The sequence below is a fragment of the Maylandia zebra genome, linkage group LG8 (genome assembly GCF_041146795.1).
Source record: "Maylandia zebra isolate NMK-2024a linkage group LG8, Mzebra_GT3a, whole genome shotgun sequence".
Lineage (NCBI taxonomy): Eukaryota > Metazoa > Chordata > Actinopteri > Cichliformes > Cichlidae > Maylandia > Maylandia zebra.
Genome location: NC_135174.1, coordinates 3,395,774 through 3,423,738, shown reverse-complemented (window position 1 = coordinate 3,423,738; position 27,965 = coordinate 3,395,774). Strand labels below are relative to the sequence as shown.

The 27,965-nt window shown below is 41.0% G+C and overlaps 1 protein-coding gene across 1 annotated transcript; it reads left to right on the top strand.

Annotated features, from left to right (window-relative positions):
- Nucleotides 1-23,402: 23,402 nt before the first annotated feature.
- nme2a (NME/NM23 nucleoside diphosphate kinase 2a) lies at nucleotides 23,403-27,275 on the top strand. The gene is made up of 5 exons (XM_004574261.4): nucleotides 23,403-23,550; nucleotides 25,314-25,446; nucleotides 26,461-26,562; nucleotides 26,640-26,752; nucleotides 26,839-27,275. The coding sequence occupies exons 2-5, from the start codon at nucleotides 25,318-25,320 to the stop codon at nucleotides 26,951-26,953; spliced, it is 459 nt and encodes a 152-aa protein (XP_004574318.1). The 5' UTR covers nucleotides 23,403-23,550; nucleotides 25,314-25,317; the 3' UTR covers nucleotides 26,954-27,275.
- Nucleotides 27,276-27,965: the final 690 nt, after the last annotated feature.

The following is a 27,965-nucleotide window of genomic DNA, read 5'->3' as shown; positions in this document are numbered from 1 at the left end:
CATGTGTATCCGAGTCTTCTATCAAAAGTTACAGCTATTCATATGAAGTTGTACAAAAACGCTTTCTTTCGCCAAGACAGTGCGTTTCTCACTGTTACATGCATTTGAATGGGGAACTCGACCAAAACAAAGTATACGTTTTCATTATGTGAATAACTTGGAAATCTTAGCTCAAACAGCTGCAAAACCTGTTTGCCCAGCACGGGAACCTTGAGTTCTATAATATAAGGCCATAAACATGTGTATCCGAGTCTTCTATCAAAAGTTACAGCTATTTATATGAAGTTGTACAAAATAGCTTTCTTTCGCCAAGACAGTGCGTTTCTCACTGTTACATGCATTTGAATGGAGAACTCGACCGAAACAAAGTATAGGTTTTCATTATGTGAATAACTTGGAAATCTTAGCTCAAACAGCTGCAAAACCTGTTTGCCCAGCACGGGGAACGTGAGTTCTATAAGATAAAGCCATAAACATGTGTATCCGAGTCTTCTATCAAAAGTTACAGCTATTTATATGAAGTTGTACAAAATAGCTTTCTTTCGCCAAGACAGTGCGTTTCTCACTGTTACATGCATTTGAATGGGGAACTCGACCAAAACAAAGTATACGTTTTCATTATGTGAATAACTTGGAAATCTTAGCTTAAACAGCTGCAAAACCTGTTTTCCCAGCACGGAGACCTTGAGTTCTATAATATAAGGCCATAAACATGTTTGTCTGAGTCTTCTATCAAAAGTTACAGCTATTTCTATGAAGTTGTACAAAAACGCTTTCTTTCGCCAAGACAGTGCGTTTCTCACTGTTACATGCATTTTGAATGGGGAACTCGACCGAAACAAAGTATAGGTTTTCATTATGTGAATAACTTGGAAATCTTAGCTCAAACAGCTGCAAAACCTGTTTGCCCAGCACGGGGAACGTGAGTTCTATAAGATAAAGCCATAAACATGTGTATCCGAGTCTTCTATCAAAAGTTACAGCTATTCATATGAAGTTGTACAAAATAGCTTTCTTTCGCCAAGACAGTGCGTTTCTCACTGTTACATGCATTTGAATGGGGAACTCGACCGAAACAAAGTATAAGTTTTCATTATGTGAATAACTTGGAAATCTTAGCTCAAACAGCTGCAAAACCTGTTTTCCCAGCACGGGAACCTTGAGTTCTATAAGATAAAGCCATAAACATGTGTATCCGAGTCTTCTATCAAAAGTTACAGCTATTTATATGAAGTTGTACAAAATAGCTTTCTTTCGCCAAGACAGTGCGTTTCTCACTGTTACATGCATTTGAATGGAGAACTCGACCGAAACAAAGTATAGGTTTTCATTATGTGAATAACTTGGAAATCTTAGCTCAAACAGCTGCAAAACCTGTTTGCCCAGCACGGGGACCTTGAGTTCTATAAGATAAAGCCATAAACATGTGTATCCGAGTCTTCTATCAAAAGTTACAGCTATTTATATGAAGTTGTACAAAAACACTTTCTTTCGCCAAGACAGTGCGTTTCTCACTGTTACATGCATTTGAATGGGGAACTCCACCGAAACAAAGTATAGGTTTTCATTATGTGAATAACTTGGAAATCTTAGCTCAAACAGCTGCAAAACCTGTTTGCCCAGCACGGAGAACGTGAGTTCTATAAGATAAAGCCATAAACATGTGTATCCGAGTCTTCTATCAAAAGTTACAGCTATTTATATGAAGTTGTACAAAATAGCTTTCTTTCGCCAAGACAGTGCGTTTCTCACTGTTACATGCATTTGAATGGGGAACTCGACCAAAACAAAGTATACGTTTTCATTATGTGAATAACTTGGAAATCTTAGCTTAAACAGCTGCAAAACCTGTTTTCCCAGCACGGAGACCTTGAGTTCTATAATATAAGGCCATAAACATGTTTGTCTGAGTCTTCTATCAAAAGTTACAGCTATTTCTATGAAGTTGTACAAAAACGCTTTCTTTCGCCAAGACAGTGCGTTTCTCACTGTTACATGCATTTGAATGGGGAACTCCACCGAAACAAAGTATAGGTTTTCATTATGTGAATAACTTGGAAATCTTAGCTCAAACAGCTGCAAAACCTGTTTTCCCAGCACGGAGACCTTGAGTTCTATAAGATAAAGCCATAAACATGTTTGTCTGAGTCTTCTATCAATAGTTACAGCTATTTATATGAAGTTGTACAAAAACGCTTTCTTTCGCCAAGACAGTGCGTTTCTCACTGTTACATGCATTTGAATGGGGAACTCGACCGAAACAAAGTATAGGTTTTCATTATGTGAATAACTTGGAAATCTTAGCTCAAACAGCTGCAAAACCTGTTTGCCCAGCACGGGAACCTTGAGTTCTATAAGATAAAGCCATAAACATGTGTATCCGAGTCTTCTATCAAAAGTTACAGCTATTTATATGAAGTTGTACAAAATAGCTTTCTTTCGCCAAGACAGTGCGTTTCTCACTGTTACATGCATTTGAATGGAGAACTCGACCGAAACAAAGTATAGGTTTTCATTATGTGAATAACTTGGAAATCTTAGCTCAAACAGCTGCAAAACCTGTTTGCCCAGCACGGGAACCTTGAGTTCTATAAGATAAAGCCATAAACATGTGTATCCGAGTCTTCTATCAAAAGTTACAGCTATTTATATGAAGTTGTACAAAATAGCTTTCTTTCGCCAAGACAGTGCGTTTCTCACTGTTACATGCATTTGAATGGGGAACTCGACCAAAACAAAGTATACGTTTTCATTATGTGAATAACTTGGAAATCTTAGCTTAAACAGCTGCAAAACCTGTTTTCCCAGCACGGAGACCTTGAGTTCTATAATATAAGGCCATAAACATGTTTGTCTGAGTCTTCTATCAAAAGTTACAGCTATTTCTATGAAGTTGTACAAAAACGCTTTCTTTCGCCAAGACAGTGCGTTTCTCACTGTTACATGCATTTTGAATGGGGAACTCGACCGAAACAAAGTATAAGTTTTCATTATGTGAATAACTTGGAAATCTTAGCTCAAACAGCTGCAAAACCTGTTTTCCCAGCACGGTAACCTTGAGTTCTATAAGATAAAGCCATAAACATGTGTATCCGAGTCTTCTATCAAAAGTTACAGCTATTCATATGAAGTTGTACAAAATAGCTTTCTTTCGCCAAGACAGTGCGTTTCTCACTGTTACATGCATTTGAATGGGGAACTCGACCGAAACAAAGTATAAGTTTTCATTATGTGAATAACTTGGAAATCTTAGCTCAAACAGCTGCAAAACCTGTTTTCCCAGCACGGGAACCTTGAGTTCTATAAGATAAAGCCATAAACATGTGTATCCGAGTCTTCTATCAAAAGTTACAGCTATTTATATGAAGTTGTACAAAATAGCTTTCTTTCGCCAAGACAGTGCGTTTCTCACTGTTACATGCATTTGAATGGAGAACTCGACCGAAACAAAGTATAGGTTTTCATTATGTGAATAACTTGGAAATCTTAGCTCAAACAGCTGCAAAACCTGTTTGCCCAGCACGGGAACCTTGAGTTCTATAAGATAAAGCCATAAACATGTGTATCCGAGTCTTCTATCAAAAGTTACAGCTATTTATATGAAGTTGTACAAAATAGCTTTCTTTCGCCAAGACAGTGCGTTTCTCACTGTTACATGCATTTGAATGGGGAACTCGACCAAAACAAAGTATACGTTTTCATTATGTGAATAACTTGGAAATCTTAGCTTAAACAGCTGCAAAACCTGTTTTCCCAGCACGGAGACCTTGAGTTCTATAATATAAGGCCATAAACATGTTTGTCTGAGTCTTCTATCAAAAGTTACAGCTATTTCTATGAAGTTGTAGAAAAACGCTTTCTTTCGCCAAGACAGTGCGTTTCTCACTGTTACATGCATTTTGAATGGGGAACTCGACCGAAACAAAGTATAAGTTTTCATTATGTGAATAACTTGGAAATCTTAGCTCAAACAGCTGCAAAACCTGTTTGCCCAGCACGGGAACCTTGAGTTCTATAAGATAAAGCCATAAACATGTGTATCCGAGTCTTCTATCAAAAGTTACAGCTATTCATATGAAGTTGTACAAAAACGCTTTCTTTCGCCAAGACAGTGCGTTTCTCACTGTTACATGCATTTGAATGGGGAACTCGACCGAAAAAAAGTATAGGTTTTCATTATGTGAATAACTTGGAAATCTTAGCTCAAACAGCTGCAAAACCTGATTTCCCAGCACGGAGACCTTGAGTTCTATAAGATAAAGCCATAAACATGTTTGTCTGAGTCTTCTATCAAAAGTTACAGCTATTTCTATGAAGTTGTAGAAAAACGCTTTCTTTCGCCAAGACAGTGCGTTTCTCACTGTTACATGCATTATGAATGGGGAACTCGACCGAAACAAAGTATAAGTTTTCATTATGTGAATAACTTGGAAATCTTAGCTCAAACAGCTGCAAAACCTGTTTTCCCAGCACGGGAACCTTGAGTTCTATAAGATAAAGCCATAAACATGTGTATCCGAGTCTTCTATCAAAAGTTACAGCTATTTATATGAAGTTGTAGAAAAACGCTTTCTTTCGCCAAGACAGTGCGTTTCTCACTGTTACATGCATTTGAATGGGGAACTCCACCGAAACAAAGTATAGGTTTTCATTATGTGAATAACTTGGAAATCTTAGCTCAAACAGCTGCAAAACCTGTTTGCCCAGCACGGGAACCTTGAGTTCTATAAGATAAAGCCATAAACATGTGTATCCGAGTCTTCTATCAAAAGTTACAGCTATTCATATGAAGTTGTACAAAATAGCTTTCTTTCGCCAAGACAGTGCGTTTCTCACTGTTACATGCATTTGAATGGGGAACTCGACCGAAACAAAGTATAAGTTTTCATTATGTGAATAACTTGGAAATCTTAGCTCAAACAGCTGCAAAACCTGTTTTCCCAGCACGGGAACCTTGAGTTCTATAAGATAAAGCCATAAACATGTGTATCCGAGTCTTCTATCAAAAGTTACAGCTATTTATATGAAGTTGTACAAAATAGCTTTCTTTCACCAAGACAGTGCGTTTCTCACTGTTACATGCATTTGAATGGGGAACTCGACCGAAACAAAGTATAAGTTTTCATTATGTGAATAACTTGGAAATCTTAGCTCAAACAGCTGCAAAACCTGTTTTCCCAGCACGGAGACCTTGAGTTCTATAAGATAAAGCCATAAACATGTTTGTCTGAGTCTTCTATCAAAAGTTACAGCTATTTATATGAAGTTGTACAAAAACGCTTTCTTTCGCCAAGACAGTGCGTTTCTCACTGTTACATGCATTTGAATGGGGAACTCGACCGAAACAAAGTATAGGTTTTCATTATGTGAATAACTTGGAAATCTTAGCTCAAACAGCTGCAAAACCTGTTTTCCCAGCACGGAGACCTTGAGTTCTATAAGATAAAGCCATAAACATGTTTGTCTGAGTCTTCTATCAATAGTTACAGCTATTTATATGAAGTTGTACAAAAACGCTTTCTTTCGCCAAGACAGTGCGTTTCTCACTGTTACATGCATTTGAATGGGGAACTCCACCGAAACAAAGTATAGGTTTTCATTATGTGAATAACTTGGAAATCTTAGCTCAAACAGCTGCAAAACCTGTTTGCCCAGCACGGGAACCTTGAGTTCTATAAGATAAAGCCATAAACATGTGTATCCGAGTCTTCTATCAAAAGTTACAGCTATTTATATGAAGTTGTACAAAATAGCTTTCTTTCGCCAAGACAGTGCGTTTCTCACTGTTACATGCATTTGAATGGAGAACTCGACCGAAACAAAGTATATGTTTTCATTATGTGAATAACTTGGAAATCTTAGCTCAAACAGCTGCAAAACCTGTTTGCCCAGCACGGGAACCTTGAGTTCTATAAGATAAAGCCATAAACATGTGTATCCGAGTCTTCTATCAAAAGTTACAGCTATTTATATGAAGTTGTACAAAATAGCTTTCTTTCGCCAAGACAGTGCGTTTCTCACTGTTACATGCATTTGAATGGGGAACTCGACCGAAACAAAGTATAAGTTTTCATTATGTGAATAACTTGGAAATCTTAGCTCAAACAGCTGCAAAACCTGTTTTCCCAGCACGGGAACCTTGAGTTCTATAAGATAAAGCCATAAACATGTGTATCCGAGTCTTCTATCAAAAGTTACAGCTATTTATATGAAGTTGTACAAAATAGCTTTCTTTCGCCAAGACAGTGCGTTTCTCACTGTTACATGCATTTGAATGGAGAACTCGACCGAAACAAAGTATATGTTTTCATTATGTGAATAACTTGGAAATCTTAGCTCAAACAGCTGCAAAACCTGTTTGCCCAGCACGGGAACCTTGAGTTCTATAAGATAAAGCCATAAACATGTGTATCCGAGTCTTCTATCAAAAGTTACAGCTATTTCTATGAAGTTGTACAAAATAGCTTTCTTTCGCCAAGACAGTGCGTTTCTCACTGTTACATGCATTTGAATGGGGAACTCGACCAAAACAAAGTATACGTTTTCATTATGTGAATAACTTGGAAATCTTAGCTTAAACAGCTGCAAAACCTGTTTTCCCAGCACGGAGACCTTGAGTTCTATAATATAAGGCCATAAACATGTTTGTCTGAGTCTTCTATCAAAAGTTACAGCTATTTCTATGAAGTTGTACAAAAACGCTTTCTTTCGCCAAGACAGTGCGTTTCTCACTGTTACATGCATTTTGAATGGGGAACTCGACCGAAACAAAGTATAAGTTTTCATTATGTGAATAACTTGGAAATCTTAGCTCAAACAGCTGCAAAACCTGTTTTCCCAGCACGGGAACCTTGAGTTCTATAAGATAAAGCCATAAACATGTGTATCCGAGTCTTCTATCAAAAGTTACAGCTATTTATATGAAGTTGTACAAAATAGCTTTCTTTCGCCAAGACAGTGCGTTTCTCACTGTTACATGCATTTGAATGGGGAACTCGACCGAAACAAAGTATAGGTTTTCATTATGTGAATAACTTGGAAATCTTAGCTCAAACAGCTGCAAAACCTGTTTGCCCAGCACGGAGACCTTGAGTTCTATAAGATAAAGCCATAAACATGTTTGTCTGAGTCTTCTATCAAAAGTTACAGCTATTTATATGAAGTTGTACAAAAACGCTTTCTTTCGCCAAGACAGTGCGTTTCTCACTGTTACATGCATTTGAATGGGGAACTCGACCGAAACAAAGTATAGGTTTTCATTATGTGAATAACTTGGAAATCTTAGCTCAAACAGCTGCAAAACCTGATTTCCCAGCACGGAGACCTTGAGTTCTATAAGATAAAGCCATAAACATGTTTGTCTGAGTCTTCTATCAAAAGTTACAGCTATTTATATGAAGTTGTACAAAAACGCTTTCTTTCGCCAAGACAGTGCGTTTCTCACTGTTACATGCATTTTGAATGGGGAACTCGACCGAAACAAAGTATAAGTTTTCATTATGTGAATAACTTGGAAATCTTAGCTCAAACAGCTGCAAAACCTTTTTGCCCAGCACGGGAACCTTGAGTTCTATAAGATAAAGCCATAAACATGTTTGTCTGAGTCTTCTATCAATAGTTACAGCTATTTATATGAAGCTGTACAAAAACGCTTTCTTTCGCCAAGACAGTGCGTTTCTCACTGTTACATGCATTTGAATGGGGAACTCGACCGAAACAAAGTATAGGTTTTCATTATGTGAATAACTTGGAAATCTTAGCTCAAACAGCTGCAAAACCTGTTTGCCCAGCACGGGAACCTTGAGTTCTATAAGATAAAGCCATAAACATGTGTATCCGAGTCTTCTATCAAAAGTTACAGCTATTTATATGAAGCTGTACAAAAACGCTTTCTTTCGCCAAGACAGTGCGTTTCTCACTGTTACATACATTTGAATGGAGAATTCGACCGAAACAAAGTATAGGTTTTCATTATGTGAATAACTTGGAAATCTTAGCTCAAACAGCTGCAAAACCTGTTTGCCCAGCACGGGAACCTTGAGTTCTATAAGATAAAGCCATAAACATGTGTATCCGAGTCTTCTATCAAAAGTTACAGCTATTTATATGAAGTTGTACAAAAACGCTTTCTTTCGCCAAGACAGTGCGTTTCTCACTGTTACATGCATTTGAATGGGGAACTCGACCAAAACAAAGTATACGTTTTCATTATGTGAATAACTTGGAAATCTTAGCTCAAACAGCTGCAAAACCTGTTTTCCCAGCACGGGGACCTTGAGTTCTATAAGATAAAGCCATCAACATGTTTGTCTGAGTCTTCTATCAAAAGTTACAGCTATTTATATGAAGTTGTACAAAAACGCTTTATTTCGCCAAGACAGTGCGTTTCTCACTGTTATATGCATTTGAATGGGGAACTCGACCGAAACAAAGTATAGGTTTTCATTATGTGTCTTTATGAAGACCATTAAAAACGCTTTATTTCACCACGTTAGTGCGTTTCTCGCTATTATATGCATTTGAATGGAGTTCTCGCACGACACAAAGTAGTTTTCATTTTGTGAATAACTTGAAAATGTTAGCTCAAACAGCTGCAAAACCTGTTTGCCCAGCACGGGGATATTGAATTCTATAAGATAAAGCCATGAATATGTGAGTCTGAATCTTCTATCAAAAGTTACAGCTATTTATATGAAGTTGTACAAAAACGCTTTCTTTCGCCAAGACAGTGCGTTTCTGACAATTACATGCATTTGAATGGGGAACTCGCCCGAAACAAAGTATAGGTTTTCATTATGTGAATAACTTGATAATTTTGCTCAAACAGCTGCAAAACCTGTTTGCCCAGCACGGGGACCTTGAGTTCTATAAGTTAAAGCCATAAACATGTGTATCCTAGTCTTCTATCAAAAGTTACAGCTATTTATATGAAGTTGTACAAAAACGCTTTCTTTCGCCAAGACAGTGCGTTTCTCACTGTTACATGCATTTGAATGGGGAACTCGCCCGAAACAAAGTATAGGTTTTCATTATGTGAATAACTTGGAAATCTTAGCTCAAACAGCTGCAAAACCTTTTTGCCCAGCACGGGGATATTGAATTCTATAAGATAAAGCCATAAATATGTATTTCTGAGTCTTCTATCAAAAGTTACAGCTGTCTTTATGAAGACCATGAAAAACGCTTTATTTCACCACGTTGGTGCGTTTCTCGCTATTACATGCATTTGAATGGAGTTCTCGCCCGACACAAAGTATAGGTTTTCATTATGTGAATAACTTGAAAATCTTAGCTCAAACAACTGCAAAACCTGTTTTCCCAGCACGGGGAAATTGAATTCTATAAGATGAAGCCATAAACATGTGTGTCTGAGTGTTATATCAAAAGTTACAGCTATATATATGAAGTTGTGCAAAAACGCTTTCTTTCGCCAAGACAGTGCGTTTCTGACGATTACATGCATTTGAATGGGGAACTCACCCGAAACAAAGTATAAGTTTTCATTATGTGAATAACTTTAACATCTTAGCTCAAACAGCTGCAAAACTTGTTTGCCCAGCACGGGGATATGGAATTCTATAAGATAAAGCCATAAACATGTGTGTCTGAGTCGTCTATCAAAAGTTACACCGATTTATATGAAGTTGTGCAAAAACGCTTTATTTCACCACGTTAGTGCGTTTCTCGCTATTACATGCATTTGAATGGAGTTCTCGCCCGACACAAAGTACTTTTCATTTTGTGAATAACTTGAAAATGTTAGCTCAAACAGCTGAAAAACCTGTTTGCCCAGCACGGGGATATTGAATTCTATAAGACAAAGCCATGAATACGTATATCTGTATCTTCTATCAAAAGTTACAGCTGTCTTCATGAAGACCATTAAAAACGCTTTATTTCACCACCTTAGTGCGTTTCTCGCTATTACATGCATTTGAATGGAGTTCTCGCACGAAACAAAGTATAGGTTTTCATTATGTGAATAACTTGAAAATTTTAGCTCAAACAGCTGCAAAACCTGTTTGCCCAGCACGGGGATATTGAATTCTGTAAGATGAAGCCATGAATACGTATATCTGAGTCTTCTATCAAAAGTTACAGATGTCTTTATGAAGACCATTAAAAACGCTTTATTTCACCACGTTAGTGCGTTTCTCGCTATTACATGCATTTGAATGGAGTTCTCGCACGACAAACTGCAAAACCTGTTTGCCCAGCACGGGGATATTGAATTCTGTAAGATGAAGCCATGAATACGTATATCTGAATCTTCTATCAAAAGTTACAGCTATATATGTCATGGTCCTGGGTCGTGCGACCCAGTGTTTTGTGTTTAGTCTATTTTGATGTTTATTGATTGTTTAGGTTCATTAAGTTAGTCCAGCCATCTGTATATACCACCCTTGCATTACGTCTCCCTTGCCCTTCGTGTGTTTATGTTTGTGTGTCTTGTACTGTCAAGTTCATGCTGTCAGTTATGTCACCTCCCCCTGTACTACGTCTCCCCGGTTCATGTCTCATGTTTCCTGTTTTACTTTGAAGGCCTGCATTCACTGTCAGTGTATTCAGTTTCACTCCTCCTGTCCTGTCGTTAAGTTCATGTGTGTCAGCTGCGTTCCCATGTGTGGCCACTTCCCCTGATCATTCCTCATGTGTATTTAGTCTCTGTGTTTCATGTAGTCTGCGTCGCGTCGTCTGTGTTCCCACCCCCTGTGTTCCATATCTCCAGCCATAGCCTTTCCATAGTTTATGTCCAGTTTAGGTTTCTGTTTAGCTACTACTCTTATGCTGCCCTCACTCTGGTTTGTTCCTTTCATCAGCCATAATAAAAGGCTCGCTTTTGTTTAATCCACTCCTGTATCTTCGCTTGTGTTCGCACCTGGGTCCATTACACGCATTCTCCACTCGGTCCGTCACAGCGGACCGTGACAATATATATATGAAGTTGTACAAAAACGCTTTCTTTCGCCAAGACAGTGCGTTTCTGACGATTACATGCATTTGAATGGGGAACTCGCCCGAAACAAAGTATAGGTTTTCATTATGTGAATAACTTGAAAATATTAGCTCAAACAGCTGCAAAACCTGTTTGCCCAGCACGGGGATATTGAATTCTATAAGATAAAGCCATGAATACGAGTCTTCTATCAAAAGTTACAGCTGTCTTTATGAAGACCATTAAAAACGCTTTATTTCACCACGTTAGTGCGTTTCTCGCTATTACATGCATTTGAATGGAGTTCTCGCCCGACACAAAGTACTTTTCATTTTGTGAATAACTTGAAAATCTTAGCTCAAACAGCTGCAAAACCTGTTTTCCCAGCACGGGGATATTGAATTCTGTAAGATGAAGCCATGAATACGTATATCTGAATCTTCTATCAAAAGTTACAGCTATATATATGAAGTTGTACAAAAACGCTTTCTTTCGCCAAGACAGTGCGTTTCTGACGATTACATGCATTTGAATGGGGAACTCGACCGAAACAAAGTATAGGTTTTCATTATGTGAATAACTTGAAAATATTAGCTCAAACAGCTGCAAAACCTGTTTGCCCAGCACGGGGATATTGAATTCTATAAGATAAAGCCATGAATACGTATATCTGAGTCTTCTATCAAAAGTTACAGCTGTCTTTATGAAGACCATTAAAAACGCTTTATTTCACCACGTTAGTGCGTTTCTCGCTATTACATGCATTTGAATGGAGTTCTCGCACGACACAAAGTAGTTTTCATTTTGTGAATAACTTGAAAATGTTAGCTCAAACAGCTGCAAAACCTGTTTGCCCAGCACGGGGATATTGAATTCTATAAGATAAAGCCATAAATATGTGTGTCTGAATCTTCTATCAAAAGTTACACCGATTTATATGAAGTTGTGCAAAAACGCTTTATTTCGCCAAGACAGTGCGTTTCTGACGATTACATGCATTTGAATGGGGAACTCACCCGAAACAAAGTATAGGTTTTCATTATGTGAATAACTTGAAAATCTTAGCTCAAACAGCTGCAAAACCTGTTTGCCCAGAACGGGGATATTGAATTCTATAAGATAAAGCCATAAATATTTATTTCTGAGTCTTCTATCAAAAGTTACAGCTGTCTTTATGAAGACCATTAAAAACGCTTTATTTCACCACGTTAGTGCGTTTCTCGCTATTACATGCATTTGAATGGAGTTCTCACCCGACACAAAGTACTTTTCATTTTGTGAATAACTTGAAAATCTTAGCTCAAACAGCTGCAAAACCTGTTTGCCCAGCACGGGGATATTGAATTCTGTAAGATGAAGCCATGAATACGTATATCTGAATCTTCTATCAAAAGTTACAGCTATATATATGAAGTTGTACAAAAACCCTTTCTTTCGCCAAGACAGTGCGTTTCTGACGATTACATGCATTTGAATGGGGAACTCACCCGAAACAAAGTATAAGTTTTCATTATGTGAATAACTTTAACATCTTAGCTCAAACAGCTGCAAAACTTGTTTGCCCAGCACAGGGATATGGAATTCTATAAGATGAAGCCATAAACATGTGTGTCTGAGTCGTCTATCAAAAGTTACAGCTATTTATATGAAGTTGTGCAAAAACGCTTTATTTCTCCAAGACAGTGCGTTTCTGACGATTACATGCATTTGAATGGGGAACTCGCACGAAACAAAGTATAGGTTTTCATTATGTGAATAACTTGAAAATCTTAGCTTAAACAGCTGCAAAACCTTTTTGCCCAGCACGGGGATATTGAATTCTATAAGATAAAGCCATAAATATGTATTTCTGAGTCTTCTATCAAAAGTTACAGCTGTCTTTATGAAGACCATTAAAAACGCTTTATTTCACCACGTTAGTGCGTTTCTCGCTATTACATGCATTTGAATGGAGTTCTCGCCCGACACAAAGTACTTTTCATTTTGTGAATAACTTGAAAATGTTAGCTCAAACAGCTGCAAAACCTGTTTGCCCAGCACGGGGATATTGAATTGTATAAGATAAAGCCATGAATACGTATATCTGAGTCTTCTATCAAAAGTTACAGATGTCTTTATGAAGACCATTAAAAACGCTTTATTTCACCACCTTAGTGCATTTCTCGCTATTACATGCATTTGAATGGAGTTCTCGCACGAAACAAAGTATAGGTTTTCATTATGTGAATAACTTGAAAATTTTAGCTCAAACAGCTGCAAAACCTGTTTGCCCAGCACGGGGATATTGAATTCTGTAAGATAAAGCCATGAATACGTATATCTGAATCTTCTATCAAAAGTTACAGCTATATATATGAAGTTGTACAAAAACACTTTCTTTCGCCAAGACAGTGCGTTTCTGACGATTACATGCATTTGAATGGGGAACTCGCCCGAAACAAAGTATAGGTTTTCATTATGTGAATAACTTGAAAATATTAGCTCAAACAGCTGCAAAACCTGTTTGCCCAGCACGGGGATATTGAATTCTATAAGATAAAGCCATGAATACGTATATCTGAATCTTCTATCAAAAGTTACACCGATTCATATGAAGTTGTGCAAAAACGCTTTATTTCGCCAAGACAGTGCGTTTCTGACGATTACATGAATTTGAATGGGGAACTCGCACGAAACAAAGTATAGGTTTGATGCCAAATTCACCACACCAGGGCCTGCGTTGCTTGCTCAAGCCATCCACATTACACCGGGGCCTGTGCTATTCGTTGATGCAATCCACATTACGCCAGGGCAAGTGGTTTTGGCTGAGGACATTCAAATTACACCTGGGCCTTTGGTGCTGGCCAATACCATCCACATTTCACCAGTGCCAGTGTTGTTGGCTTAGGCGATCCACATTACACCACTGCCCGTGCTTCCTGTGAGGCCATCATCACCACACCAGTGCCTGTTGTGTTGCTTTCTGATGCGATCCACAATATACAAGGTTTCTGTACTACCGGCTGAGGCCACCCACATTACACCAGGGCCAGTGGTGCTGGCCAATACCATCCACATTTCACCAGGGCCACTGTTTTTGGCTGAGGCCATACATTTTACACCAGGGAGAGTGCTTCCTGAGAGGCGATCTTCACCACACAAGGGCCTTTGCCCTGGGTTGAGGCCATCCACATTACACCTGGGCCTGTGGTGCTGACCGATATCATGCACATTTCCCAGGGCCAGTGGTGTTGGCTAAGGCCATTCACATTACACCAGAGACAGTGCTTCCTGTGAGGCCATCTTCACCAAACCAGGGACTGTGCTTTTGGCTGAGGCCATCCGCATTACATCAGGGCCTGTGATGCCGACTTCTACCATACACATTACACCAGGGACAGTGCTTCCTGTGAGGCCATCTTCACCCCACCAGGGCCTCTGCTGCTCGTTGATGCCATCCACATTACACCAAGGCCTTTGCTACTGGCTTAGGACATTTACATTACACCAGGGTGTGGTCATGGCTGGGGCCAACTACATTTCACCAGTGCCTGTCTTGGTGGCTGATCCAATCCACAATATACAAAGGCCTGTGCTACTGGCTGATCCCATCCACATTACACCTGGGCCAGTGCTCCCTGTGAGACCATATTCACCACACCAGGGCCTGTGCTGCTGGCTTTTACCATTCTCCTTTCACCAGGGCCTGCGTTGCTGGCTGAGGCCAACTACATTTGACCAGGGACTGTGCTACTCGTTGATTGCATCCACATTACACCCGGGCCTGTTTTGCTGTCCGAAACCATCCACATTTCACAGGGCTTGTGTTGCTGGCTGATGACATTCACAAAACACAAGGGCCTTTGATACTGGCTGATGCCATCCACATTACACCAGGGCCAGTGGTGTTGGCTGAGGACATTCACATTACACCAGGGCCTGTGCCAATACCATCCACATTTCACCAGGGCCAGTGTTGTTGGTTGAGGCCATCCACATTACACCAGTGCCTGGGCTACTCGTTGATTCCATTCACATTACACCAGGGCCTGTGGTGCTGGCCAATACCATCCACATTTCACCAGGGCCAGTGTTGTTGGCTGAGGCCATCCAGATTACACCCCTGCCAGTGCTTCCTGTGATGCCATCATCACCACATCAGGGCCTGTGCTACTCGTTGATACCATACACATTTCACCAGGGCTTGTGTTCCTGGCTGATGCGATCCACAATACACAAGGGCCTCTGCTACTGGCTGAAGACATCCACATTACACCAGGGCCTGTGGTGCTGGCAAATACCATCGATATTTCACCAGGGCCACTGTTGTTGGCTGAGGCCATAAACTTTACATCAGGGACAGTACTTCCTGTGAGGGCATCTTCACCACACCAGGGCCTGTACTGTTGGCTGAGGCCATCCACATCACACCAGGGCCTTTGGTGCTGGCCAATACCATCCACATTTCACCAGGGCCACTGTTGTTGGCTTAGGCCGTACATTTTACACCAGGGAGAGTGCTTCCTGTGAGGCGATCTTCACCACACAAGGTTCTTTGCTGTTCGCTGAGGCCATCCATATTACAACAGGGCCTGTCCTACTGGGTGAGGACATTTACATTTCACCAGGGCCTGTGGTGATAGCTGATTCCATCCACATTACGCCTGGGCCTGTGGTGTTGACCGATATCATGCACATTTCACCAGGGCCAGTGGTGTTGGCTAAGGTCATTCACATTACACCAGGGCCTTTGCTACTGGCTTAGGACATTTACATTACACCAGGGTGTGGTCATGGCTGGGGCCAACTACATATCACCAGGGCCTGTATTGGTGGCTGATCCCATCCACAATATAAAAAGGCCTGTGCTACTGGATGATGCCATCCACATTGCAACAGGGCCACTGCTCCCTGTGAGGCCATATTCACAACACCAGGGCCTTTGCTGCTTGCTGATACCATCCTCATTTCACCAGGGCCTGCGTTGCTTGGTCATGCCATCCACATTACACCAGATCATGTGCTACTGGCTGATGCCATCCACATTACACCAGGGCCAGTGCTCCCTGTGAGACCATACTCACCACACCAGGGCCTGCATTGCTGGCTGAGGCCATCCACATTGCACCAGGGCTAATGCTCCCTGTGATGCCATATTCACCACACCAGGGCCTGCGTTGCTTGCTCAAGCCATCCACATTACACCGGGGCCTGTGCTATTCGTTGATGCAATCCACATCACGCCAGGGCCAGTGGTTTTGGCTGAGGACATTCAAATTACACCTGGGCCTTTGGTGCTGGCCAATACCATCCACATTTCACCAGTGCCAGTGTTGCTGGCTTAGGCCATCCACATTACACCACTGCCAGTGCTTCCTGTGAGGCCATCATCACCACACCAGGGCTTGTGTTGCTTTCTGATGCGATCCACAATATACAAGGTTTCTGTACCACTAGCTGAGGCATCCACATAACACCAGGGCCAGTGGTGCTGGCCAATACCATCCACATTTCACCAGGGCCACTGTTGTTGGCTGAGGCCATACATTTTACACCAGGGAGAGTGCTTCCTGTGAGGTGATCTTCACCACACAAGGGCCTTTGCCCTGGGCTGAGAGCATCCACATTACACCTGGGCCTGTGGTGCTGACCGATATCATGCACATTTCCCAGGGCCAGTGGTGTTGGCTAAGGCCATTCACATTACACAAGTGTATGTGGTGCTGACTCATGCCATCCACATCAATACAGTGCCTGTGCTACTGGCTGAGGCCATCCACATTACATCAAGGCCACTGCTTCCTGTGAGGCCATCTTCACCACACCAGGGCCTGTACTGCTTTCTGAGGCCATGTAAATTTGACCAGAACCTGCGTTACTAGCTGATGTCATCTACATTGCACCTGGGCCTGTGGTGCTGACCGATATCATGCACATTTCACCAGGCCAGTGATGTTGGCTAAGTCCATTCACATTACACCAGGGTGTGTGGTGCTGGCTGAGGCCATCCTCATTTCACCAGGGCCTGCGTTGCTGGCTCATCCCATCCACATTACACCAGGTCATGTGATACTGGCTGAGGCCAACTACGTTTCACCAAGGCCTGTGCTACTCGTTGATACCATCCACATTTCATCAGGGCTTGTGTTGATGGCTGATGCGATCCACAATACACAAGGGTCTGTGCTACTGGCTTACGACATTCACATTACACCAGGGCCTTTGGTGCTGGCCAGTACCATCCACATTTCATCAGGGCGACTGTTGTCGGATGAGGCCATCCGCATTACACCAGGGACAGTGCTTCCTGTGAAACCATCATCACCACACCAGGGCCTGTGGTGCTGGATGAGGCCATCAACATTACACCAGGGCCTTGTGTTGCTGGCTGATGCGATCTACAATACACAAGGGCCTTTGCAACTGGCTGAAGACATTCACATTACATCACGGCCTGTGATGCCGGCTTGTACCATCCACATTACACCAGGGAAAGTGCTTCATGTGAGGCCATCTTCACCCCACCAGGGCCTCTGCTGCTCGTTGATGCCATCCACATTACACCAGGGCCTGTGGTGTTAACCGATATCATGCACATTTCACCAGGGCCAGTGGTGTTGGCTAAGGCCATCCACATTACCTGTTCTACTGGCTGAGGACATTTACATTTCACCAGGGACTGTGTTTGTGGCTGATCCCATCCACAATATACAAAGGCCTGTGCTACTTGCTGATGCCATCCACATTACACCAGGGCCAGTGTTGTCGGATGAGACCATCCACATTACACCACTGCCAGTGCATCCTGTGAGGCCATCATCACCACACCAGGACCTACGTTGCTGGCTGAGGCCATCCACATTGCACCATGGCTAATGCTCCCTGTGAGGCCGTCTTCACCACACCGGGGCCTGTCCTTTCTGTCTGAGACCATCTTCACCAGACCAGGGTCTGTGCTACTGCCTGATGCCATCAACATTACACCAGATCCAGTGCTTCCTGTGCGGTCATCATCACCACATCAGGGCCTGTGCTTCTGGCTGATGCCATCAACATTACACCAGGGCCAGTGCTCCCTGTGAGGCCATCTTCACCACACCAGGGCCTGTACTGCTTTCTGAGGCCATCTACTATTTCACCAGAACCTGCTTTTCTGGCTGATGCCATCCACTTTACACCAGGGCATGTGTTGCTGGCTTAGACCAACTAAATTTCACCAGGGCCTGTGCTACTCGTTGATGCCATGCACATTAAACCAGGGCCTTTGGTTTTGGCCGTTACCATCCACATTTTTACCAGATTGTGTGCTACTTGCAGATTCAATCCACATTGCTGCAGGGCCAGTGCTCACTGTGAGGCCATCTTCACCACACCAGGGCCTGTGGTGCTGGCCAATGCCATCCACATTTCACCAGGGCCAGTGTTGTTTGCTGTGGCCATCCACATTACACCACTACCAGTGCTTCCTGTGAGGCCATCTTCACAACACCAGGGCCTGTGCTAATACCTGAGACCATCCACATTTCACCAGGCCCTGTGCTACTCGTTGATGCAATGCACATTACACCAGGGCCTGTGGTTTTGGTCGTTACCATCCACATTTTTACCAGAGCCTGTGCTATTTGCTGATGCAATCCACATTGCACCAGGGCCTTTGCTGTGCCAATAACATCCACATTAAACCTGGGCTTATTGTGCTGACCGATATCATGCACATTTCACCAGAGCCAGTGATGTTGGCTGAAGCCATACACATTACACCAGGGCCTGCGTTGCTGGCTGAGGCCAACTACATTATACCAGGGACAGTGCTTCCTGTGAGGCCATCTTCACTCCACTTCAGCAGGGCCAGTGGTGTAGACTAAGGCTATTCACATTACACCAGGGTGTGTGGTGCTGACCAATGCCATCCATGCTTCACCAGGGACAGTAATGTTAAATGAGGAAATCCACATTACAATAGGGCCAGTGCTCCTTGTGAGGCCATATTCACCACACCAAGGCCTGTGCTGCTGGCTGATACCATCCTCATTTCACAAGGGTCTGTTCTGCTGGCTGATACCATCCTCATTTCACCAGGGCCTGCGTTGCTGGCTGAGGCCATCCACGTATATATACTGTTTCGCCCGAAACAAAGTATATTCCCCAGCACGGGGATATTGAATTCTATAAGATAAAGCCATAAATATGTGTATCTGAGTTTTCTATCAAAAGTTACACCTATTTATATGAAGTTGTACAAAAACGCTTTATTTCGTCAAGACAGTGCGTTTCTTGCAATTTCCATGCATTTGAATGGGGAACTCGCCCGAAACCAAGTATAGGTTTCATTATGTGAATAACTTTAAAATCTTAGCTCAAACAGCTGCAAAACCTGTTTGCCCAGCACGGGGATATTGAATTCTATAAGGCAAAGCCATAAATATGTGTGTCTGAGTCTTCTATAAAAAGTTACAGCTGTCTTTATGAAGTTGATCAAAAACGCTTTATTTCACCACGTTAGTGCATTTCTTACAATCCCATGCATTTGAATGGAGTTCTCGCCCGACACAAAGTACAGGTTTTCATTTTGTGAGTAACTTTATGCTTTATTTCACCACGTTAGTGCGGTTTTCGCAATTACATGCATTTAAATGGAGTTCTCGCCTGACACAAAGTATAGGTTTTCATTATGTGAATAACTTGAAAATCTTAGCTCACACAGCTGGAAAACCTGTTTCCCCAGATGCTGAATTCTATGAGGCAAAGTGCGGTTTTCGCAATTACATGCATTTGAATGAAGTTCTCGCCGGACACAAAGTATAGGTTTTCATTTTATGAATAACTTGAAAATCTTAGCTCAAACAGCTGCATAACCTGCTTGCCCAGCACGGGGATATTGAAATCTACGTATAAGGTAAAGCCATAAATATGTGTCTGAGTCTTCTTTTAATAAGAATCAAATCAAAGCGTCTATTGTCATTCAAAGCTTTTTTTTTGTCATATGTCACAATTATATGAAATATAATTTCTCTGTTCAATGACATTCTTCCTTTGCTGTCCATCTACAAATGCCATGGATAAGGGTTAAAAGAACAGGATAAATAAAGATATAAAATAAGCATAAAAATAGTGGAAGATAAATAAATAAGTCCAAAAATAAATAAGTTAAGATAAGTGAGGTATGCAGATGTTGATGTATAAAGGAGCTCAATGTGCAAAATGAACTTAGTGTGCAAATTGTCCTGATGTGCAAATTGCAGTTGAGGTATGTCATCTGTTCAGGAGTGGGGAAGAAGGAGTTTTGAGTCGGGATGTTCTGGATTTCACACTTCTAAACCTTCGTCTCAAGGACTTAAGTGTGAACAGTCCATTTTGGGGGTGTGTGGGGTCTTTGAGGATGGAGGCAGCTCTCCTCTGGACTCTTCATTGGCAGATGCTCTGCAGAGAGGGCAGCGGAGCCCTGATGATCTTCTCCCCACAGTTATTATCACGCTCTGCAACTGTTTGCAATCCATAGCACCAGAGATGGTGATTACCAGATCACCATCTCTGGTTATCTGTAATCTGATTACTTTTTTCAAGTAACGAGTGAAGTAAGGGATTACTATTGCAAAAACGGTAATTAGATTACCGTTACTTTCCCGTAGGAACGCTGCATTACTGCGTTACTAAAACCGTGATTTTTTGCGAGAATGTCTCACGACAGTGACGTAAGCGAGTGCACCGTTAGTGACAACAGCTGTGTGCAGATCAACAATGGATCATGTATCGATTGTGGGAGAGAGTATGAGGGTGCAGCGTTTAAAGCGTGGAAGTACTGACCTTACTTTGAGTTTGATTCCATAAAAAGTGACAAAAACATTAGTGTCCATTGTGCGTGGGAAGAAAACTTCTTTTTACAGCGAAAAAAACCCCTAAACTTCCGAGCAAGCACCGAGTGCGCAACGACGTAATGGGAAACTCACAGAGAAAGTCGCGGATTCTTCAACTGACCGCGGCACACCTGCACCAGGGTAAACCTCCGCCTACCGCAGTCCTGCTTTACAGGTGAAAATGGAGCAACAGGACCGCTGAGTCTTTGACTTTATTTATTTTCTGCACAAAAAATATTTTATTTTATGTGCTGGAATGTGCAGAAAATAGGTTTAAATGTTAAACTAATTTATTCAAGTCAGAGAATGTTGCATATAATTAAATTTTTGCTTGATGCATAAAGTTAAAAGATTAAAACTAATAAAACAAGTTTTAAAAGGAGACTTTTCCATTTGATTACATTTTATATGATGGATTATGCAGAAAAAGTAGAATTGGGGTGAAAGATCTATCACTTTATCACCTCTTCAGGTTGTAAATCGTGTTTTTTAAAAAGTAACTAAGTAACTAAGTAATTAATTACTTTTGAAAATAAGTAATCAGTAAAGTAACGGGATTACTTTTTTGGGGAAGTAATCAGTAATTAGTTACTGATTACTTTTTTCAAGTAACTTGACCAACACTGCATAGCACCATGCAGTGATGCAGCTGGTCAATGTGCTCTCCACAGTGCAGCTGTAGAAGCTGCTGAGGATCTTGGCCGACATACCAAATTTCCTCAGCCTCCTCAGAAAATACAGCCGCTGCTGAGCCTTCTTGACCAGCTGTGTGTCCAGGTGAGGTCCTCACTGATGTACAGCTATCTTTATAAAGTTGTACCCAAACACCTATATCACAGAGACAATGCGTTTCTCACCATTACATGCACTCTCAGTGGGTCATACGTTATCTTTCTCGCCTAAAGAAAAACGCTTCTTCATTTTGTGAATAACTTGAAAATCTTAGATCAAACAGCTGCAAATCCTGATAGCAAACAACAGGGATACTGAATTCTATAGTATTCATGCAGAAATATGTTTGTCTGTGTCTTCTTTTAAAAATTACAGTTATCTTTATGAAGTTGTACCAAAACACCTCATTTCGCCCAGACGACGCGATTCTTACTGTTACAGTAAGTTACGTTGGAATTTGTGTTAGACTTCGTTCTTTTTTTTCCTTTTTCTTCTTTATAATTTAACTGACACTGAAAAATTCTGATCATCATGATTGAGCTTCAGGAAAGCAATGTTATACCCAATAAAGGAGGGCTGGTTAATAGTGGTTAAAGGTTGGTTTTGATATACAAGTAAAATGGCCATGTCTCTATTCAGTTTAAAGTCTGACCCATAACTGACTTTATCTAAGTTTTAGCCACCACTGGTCTATATTTTCATTAAAATAATTTGAATAATTTTGTTCTAGCTGATTATAACAAAACTTGAAGTACAAAAAAACCCCAAACCAGCTATTCCAGATTGAAAGGATCTATGCTGACACAGTGGTTTATATGAATCTACCTCTCATACATGATACAACGTGATAATGTAAATGTGACAATGTGGCAGGTTAAGTCAGGGATGTCAAACATAAGGCCCGGGGGCCAGACTCCAGTCCACCTTACTAGATGGCACTATTGGAAGGAAAATGTGAAGAACAGAAATGTTGAACTTTTAATTGTTTTTTCATGAGTTTTAAAGGTTTTCCTACTGACGAAGATTTTCTTGGCCCTTCAAGCTACACCTGAGTAATCAAATAATAGATTTCTGTAATATTACAAAATTACTTTTTAAAATTTGAAACACAAAGACTAGCACTTCATTTATTTATTTTTAATATAAACTATCTCAGGATTACATGTGTAATTGAAACATTACTTTCACTGGTCCCATCCACATAAACTCAAAGTGGGCTGTATGTGGCCTGTGATGTAAAATTAGGTTGTTGTTTTTTTTTTTTTTTGCCTGTCCCATTTGGTTCTTTAGTCGTCAGAATTGTTGTCTGAAGACCAACAAGGATACCCAATGGATTTACTTTGCCAAATGGATCATCGTGGCATTGCCGTATTGGTCCATTTGATCGACCTTTGTTTTTATTGTTTATTATATTTTATTTTCAGATGTTACAGACGGGACAGACATGAGTGAGGGATAGGAAAGGGAGAAAGAAAGAGGAAGGAAAAGAAAAACAGAAGGGGAGAGGGACAGTGAGAAAGGGAGAGAAAAAAATCTCCTGGATCACCTGTTGAGAGAAGAAGAATAGAAAACTAGCAAAAAAAAAAAACCCCAAAGCAACATACTAAACACAACACCATCGCATTAATCTAGCTAAGTGTAAACAGCAGTAAATACTGAATATTCAATGTTGTTGTGCAGCACGCAGGACAGACAGCGCACAATGTGCTTTGAAGTAGCAGCCAAGAGAGGTGTAATTTAAGTCTATGAGCAGTGAACACCCGTGTGCATACCTGTGTGGGTCAGCGCGCTTGTATTCAAATGGTTTCCCCATGTAATGGTCTGCAAGAGGATGTAGCAAAAAAAAAAACGCGCACGCTTTAGCTCGGATTTTCACCATTTTGTCTTGACTTGTGATATTGTTATTCATATGGGTTTTTGAAGAGGTACTTCTAGCAACCACAAGGAGGAGTATTGTACATACACTTGACATATTTGTCCTAGTGTCTCGCCGTCGTACGAAGTCTCCGCCTTCGTGGATAAGAATCCGCTGCGCACCCTCTGTAGGTCTTTGCAGACGTCAACCGTGGTAACTGCTGTTTGTCCCCTACCCGGATTCTACGTGTTAAGGTATTGTTAGCGTATGGGTACATGCACTGGTATGACAAATCGGTGTTAACATCGGTCGGTTGTTTTCTCAATACCGATGGTAAAATGTCTGAAGTGAGCTTTTATTAAAGTGATGTTAAATTGATGGGTTTTTTTGTTTGTTTTACGCTCAGTACAGTCAAAGGTCCAGGTGAAATTTGTAAATTGCTATACTTAACAAAGTAGTATAGCACGCGGTTTCGGTACGATCCTGGAACGTAACGTGGCTTTTTAAGGTACTGCGCTGTACTGCGAACAAAAGAAACCATGTGTATGTGAAGGCTTGGGCCTACTCGTGAAAAGGTGCGCGGGTTAGGTGTTCAGCTCGCTGTTTTGACATAAACTGGATGCTCAGGCATGAAGGCAACTAGTAGTTAACAGGGTGCAGTTCGCTCCTCTTAAACTTGCTTGTGAAACCGCGTCGACATGCCAATAGAGCGCCTTCCGCGTGTCGTTTTACCATTGTCTAAATTATGGCAGACATCTCGATTCGTCAAATAAAGGAGTGACATATGTGAAGCTCGAAAATTTATCAAGGAATTTTGATTTGTCAGTAGCCTATAGGAGTTAACTGTATTGTGCCAAAAGAGATTTCCGGTATTTTCCTAAAAGCGATTGCGGGAATTTAAGCTGTTAGATGTCTCTTGCTGACCTACAATCTGTCAAAAAATAGTTTAATCCTATCTCTCACTTAGAATGTCACGTAATTTGGAGCCATAAAGAGCCGTCCTATCACAAAGTAGCTGATGCAATGAGCTTTTAGCAAAGTCATTTTTATATATCCGGGTGAAGGGTGTCATTCTTATGTCTAATATTTTTTACTTAGATTAGTAAATAGACGGTAGTCAACGGGATATTCTTAAATATTTAACATTTATTCTTATAAATGTTAAATACTTAAGAATATCAAGACATGGCCCAGAGATGATCTTGAATGGCAAAACACAGAAATGACATTAAATACAACTGTTTTAGGTTACATTCTTTTTAAAGTAATTGTATACATTTCAGTATTTAGAAAGTGTGCAGGAACGATGTATGTTTAGTTGTGTGAAACAGACAACCTCAAATACTAAGCTAACATTCAGGGGACATTGTCAGTTTTACCTGCAGAAATAATAATGAGCCTGCTGCAAATAGGCTTGAACTTGACCCTGCATTGTAGAATAAATGAATGGATCTCATTGGGTAATACTGCTCACATGAAGTGGTGGCACTGGGAGACGGAGATTAGCCCTCGATTTAGAGTTGAGCTTTAAAGCTTGAATGTGTGTCTTTGACCTGTCACACATTGTTGTAGCAGTTAACAGTCAAAACTAATATTATCTTAATTTGGTGTTATATCCAAAATAATATTTTCCCTGTAATTTATCTCCAATTATTAAAAAAAAATAAAAATAAATCCCTAAGCAGTGAGTCGCTGTCACATTTTTATTCTGGCACATTCAGAGTCTTGACAGCATGATGAAGATCAATGTGTTCACTGTGTGGGCGGGGCTGCTAGTTCAAGTTTCTGTCCTCTTTAAATGATCACAGCAAGATGCATACTAAGCCAGGTTGCAAGCTGTACTAGCATTTTCTTTACAATGGGGTCCATGCCCTCAGCATCTTGTCCTCTCATAGTCAGCCCCGCTGCTGACTGTGTCAAATACAGTAAAGTGCTGTGAGTAACTTATCAGACGTGTTCTTTCTGCAGCACATAGGCTGCCTGTTTGTCTTCATCATTCTTGTCTATTTTCTTTCAGAGTCATGGCTGAGCTAAAGGAACGCACATTCATTGCCATTAAGCCTGATGGCGTGCAGAGGGCCATCATTGGTGAGGTCATCAAAAGGTTTGAGATGAAGGGCTTCAAGTTGGTGGGCATGAAGATGCTCCATGTAAGTATAGACTGAAAGAATCCAACCCTTACAGGTGAAACTGTATCATAGTGGTCAACATTTTTGCCCTTAAAACATTTTAACCATCTGCAACATATGCACAGATATTGTAAGTGTGCCAAGTAATGGGTAAGCCTGATTAGCCTACTCATCTGTTCCTGAGTGAAGCACAGCCAATTAGCTGTTAAGGTCTACTGATCCTGTAACATTTAACCTGATATGGTAAGGTGCTGCTTTATGTGAACATCAAGTTTGCTTAAGTTATAAACCTGCAACACTTAAATATTTCTGTTTAAACATCTGTCCTGTTAGCGTTGGTGTGATAAACATGTTCTGATGATATGGTACTGGCCTAAATTTCCATGCAATTTCTGAGAAATTGGTGTGATTGTTTCTACACCCAGACTTCGTCTGTTGCTTGCGGCTAAAAAGCTGGGGGTAAACATGTTGATAAAGTTGCCAATTATATGCAGTAGCGAATGGGTACTAATGCAGTTTCTAGAGCTGCATCAGTACACATATGGTGACAACACAGTTACTGTGATACTACAACAGAGGTCTCGAACTCCAGTCCTCGAGGTCTGGTGTCTTAAAACATGTGTCCCTGTTGCAACACACCTGAATTAGGTCATTATAGAACTTGACTACATGCTGAAATGGCAACCCCTAACCCTACTCGAGTAAATTTAAGTAAATGTAAGTGTTTGGAAAAGTGTACTTCTAACAGTACTTTGATTGCACCATGTTCATTCACTCATGAGCTGCTGTAACATGAATCAAATGGCTGCATTGTATGCTACTAATTGTGTGTTGCAGCAGGGGCACATGGAAAAGTTTCAGGACACCGGCCCTTGAGGACTGGAGTTCGAGACCCCTACACTACAATTAGAGTGCTTCATCTGAAATTACAAGTATTACAGCAAAGCAGCGAGTGAAATGAAGTACAAATGATGACTCACAAATTAGGATGTGAAAGTGAACATTTACGAAACTGCCTTGTTTTCTTTGCTGCAGGCCTCTGAGGACCTCCTGATGAAGCATTATGTTGACCTAAAGGACAGACCATTCTTTCCTACTCTCATCAACTATATGAGGTCTGGTCCAGTGGTTGCCATGGTAAGACTCTATGTATGTATGCATGTCAACAGTTCAAGGTCAGATCTTAACCTCATTATCTGTCATGGTTGCTTCAGGTGTGGGAAGGCAAGGGTGTGGTGAAGACAGGCAGGGTGATGCTGGGAGAGACTAACCCTGCTGATTCTAAGCCTGGAACCATCAGAGGAGACTTCTGTATTGATGTCAGCAAGTGAGTTATCTTTGCATGATGGCAGATGTGAAACAATAGCGTGTATGAAGTGTATAGTCACTTTCTGACTCTGTCCTCTTCTTAAGGAACATCATCCATGGCAGTGACTCGGTGGAGAGTGCCAACAAGGAAATTTCCTTGTGGTTTAAAGATGATGAGCTTGTCAACTACACTAGTTGTGCCTTCAGCTGGCTCTACTGAGCTGCTCTGGGTCTGGAGCTCCCACCTCACCACTGCTTGGGCACAAAGTGAAACTCTTGCCTCAGATTTCCTGTGGTAAGCTGTAGCCTGGAGGGAGAAGAACTTGTGTAAATCCTTTGTCTTTCACAATTCACCCCTCTTGTCCTTTACATTACCACTGTGCTCTGATTTGGTCTCTGTGGGGCCACATGTAGTCCGAATTCATTCCTGAGCAAGGACCATCTAGTCCTTCAATGTACATCGTTTAATGATTCCAAACCTGTCTTTGACTGTCTGTTTTGTTAACGGTAATTTGCTTTACAATAAAATAAAATAGCTGGCATCCTGTCTGTGTCATTGGTACTTATGTTCCTGTGTGTGTGGGGGGGAGGGGGGTTAAAATGTGGTGACTTTAGGCAGGATTAGTGTTAATTAGCCTGACAGTCTGTATTAGCAATTTCCTAATCTGACTAGATTAGGAAACTGCTTTCATACTGTCAATAGTTTAAAGCAACTTTATCATTCTTCCAGACATTGATGACTAATAAGAAAAATCTTTTAAGACTTCCAACTATTAAATGAACCATGTCAGTTTGCTGAGGAAAGGGGATTGGGTTTTTGCAATTGGCAGTGATCATTAAAAAACTTGAATTGGGTTCACAGTTCATCTTCCAGGTCTGAAAGTGAAGCTGATCATCTCACAGTGTTTTATGGCTATTATATCCCACCGGGTCAGCCAGCAGCATTGATTCGATGATTCAGATTTTCAAATTGACAGAATCTAGAGGTACAAAGACAGATTTTTAGTAGATAGAGGTAAACTTTTCTGAAAATCTTGAGAATGAGGCAGTGCAGTTCATCTCTAACGATCAGTCCCAGAACTAGTTTGTGATGGTGCTGGTAAATTGAGTTTCTGGTGTAGTTCTTCACGGTTAAGTCTGATGCAAAATAGTACGTTTCATTATGAGGCACACTAACATGCTATGGTCTATTTTGATTCTCTGTGCATGTTCAAAGATGTATTGTCCAATGG

Coding starts and splice junctions, on each gene's coding strand:
- nme2a (XM_004574261.4), top strand. CDS start 25,318: ATGGCTGAGCTAAAGGAACGCACATTCATTGCCATTAAGCCTGATGGC. Junction 26,563..26,639: donor CTGGTCCAGTGGTTGCCATG/GTAAGACTCTAT, acceptor TGGTTGCTTCAG/GTGTGGGAAGGCAAGGGTGT. Junction 26,753..26,838: donor TTCTGTATTGATGTCAGCAA/GTGAGTTATCTT, acceptor CCTCTTCTTAAG/GAACATCATCCATGGCAGTG.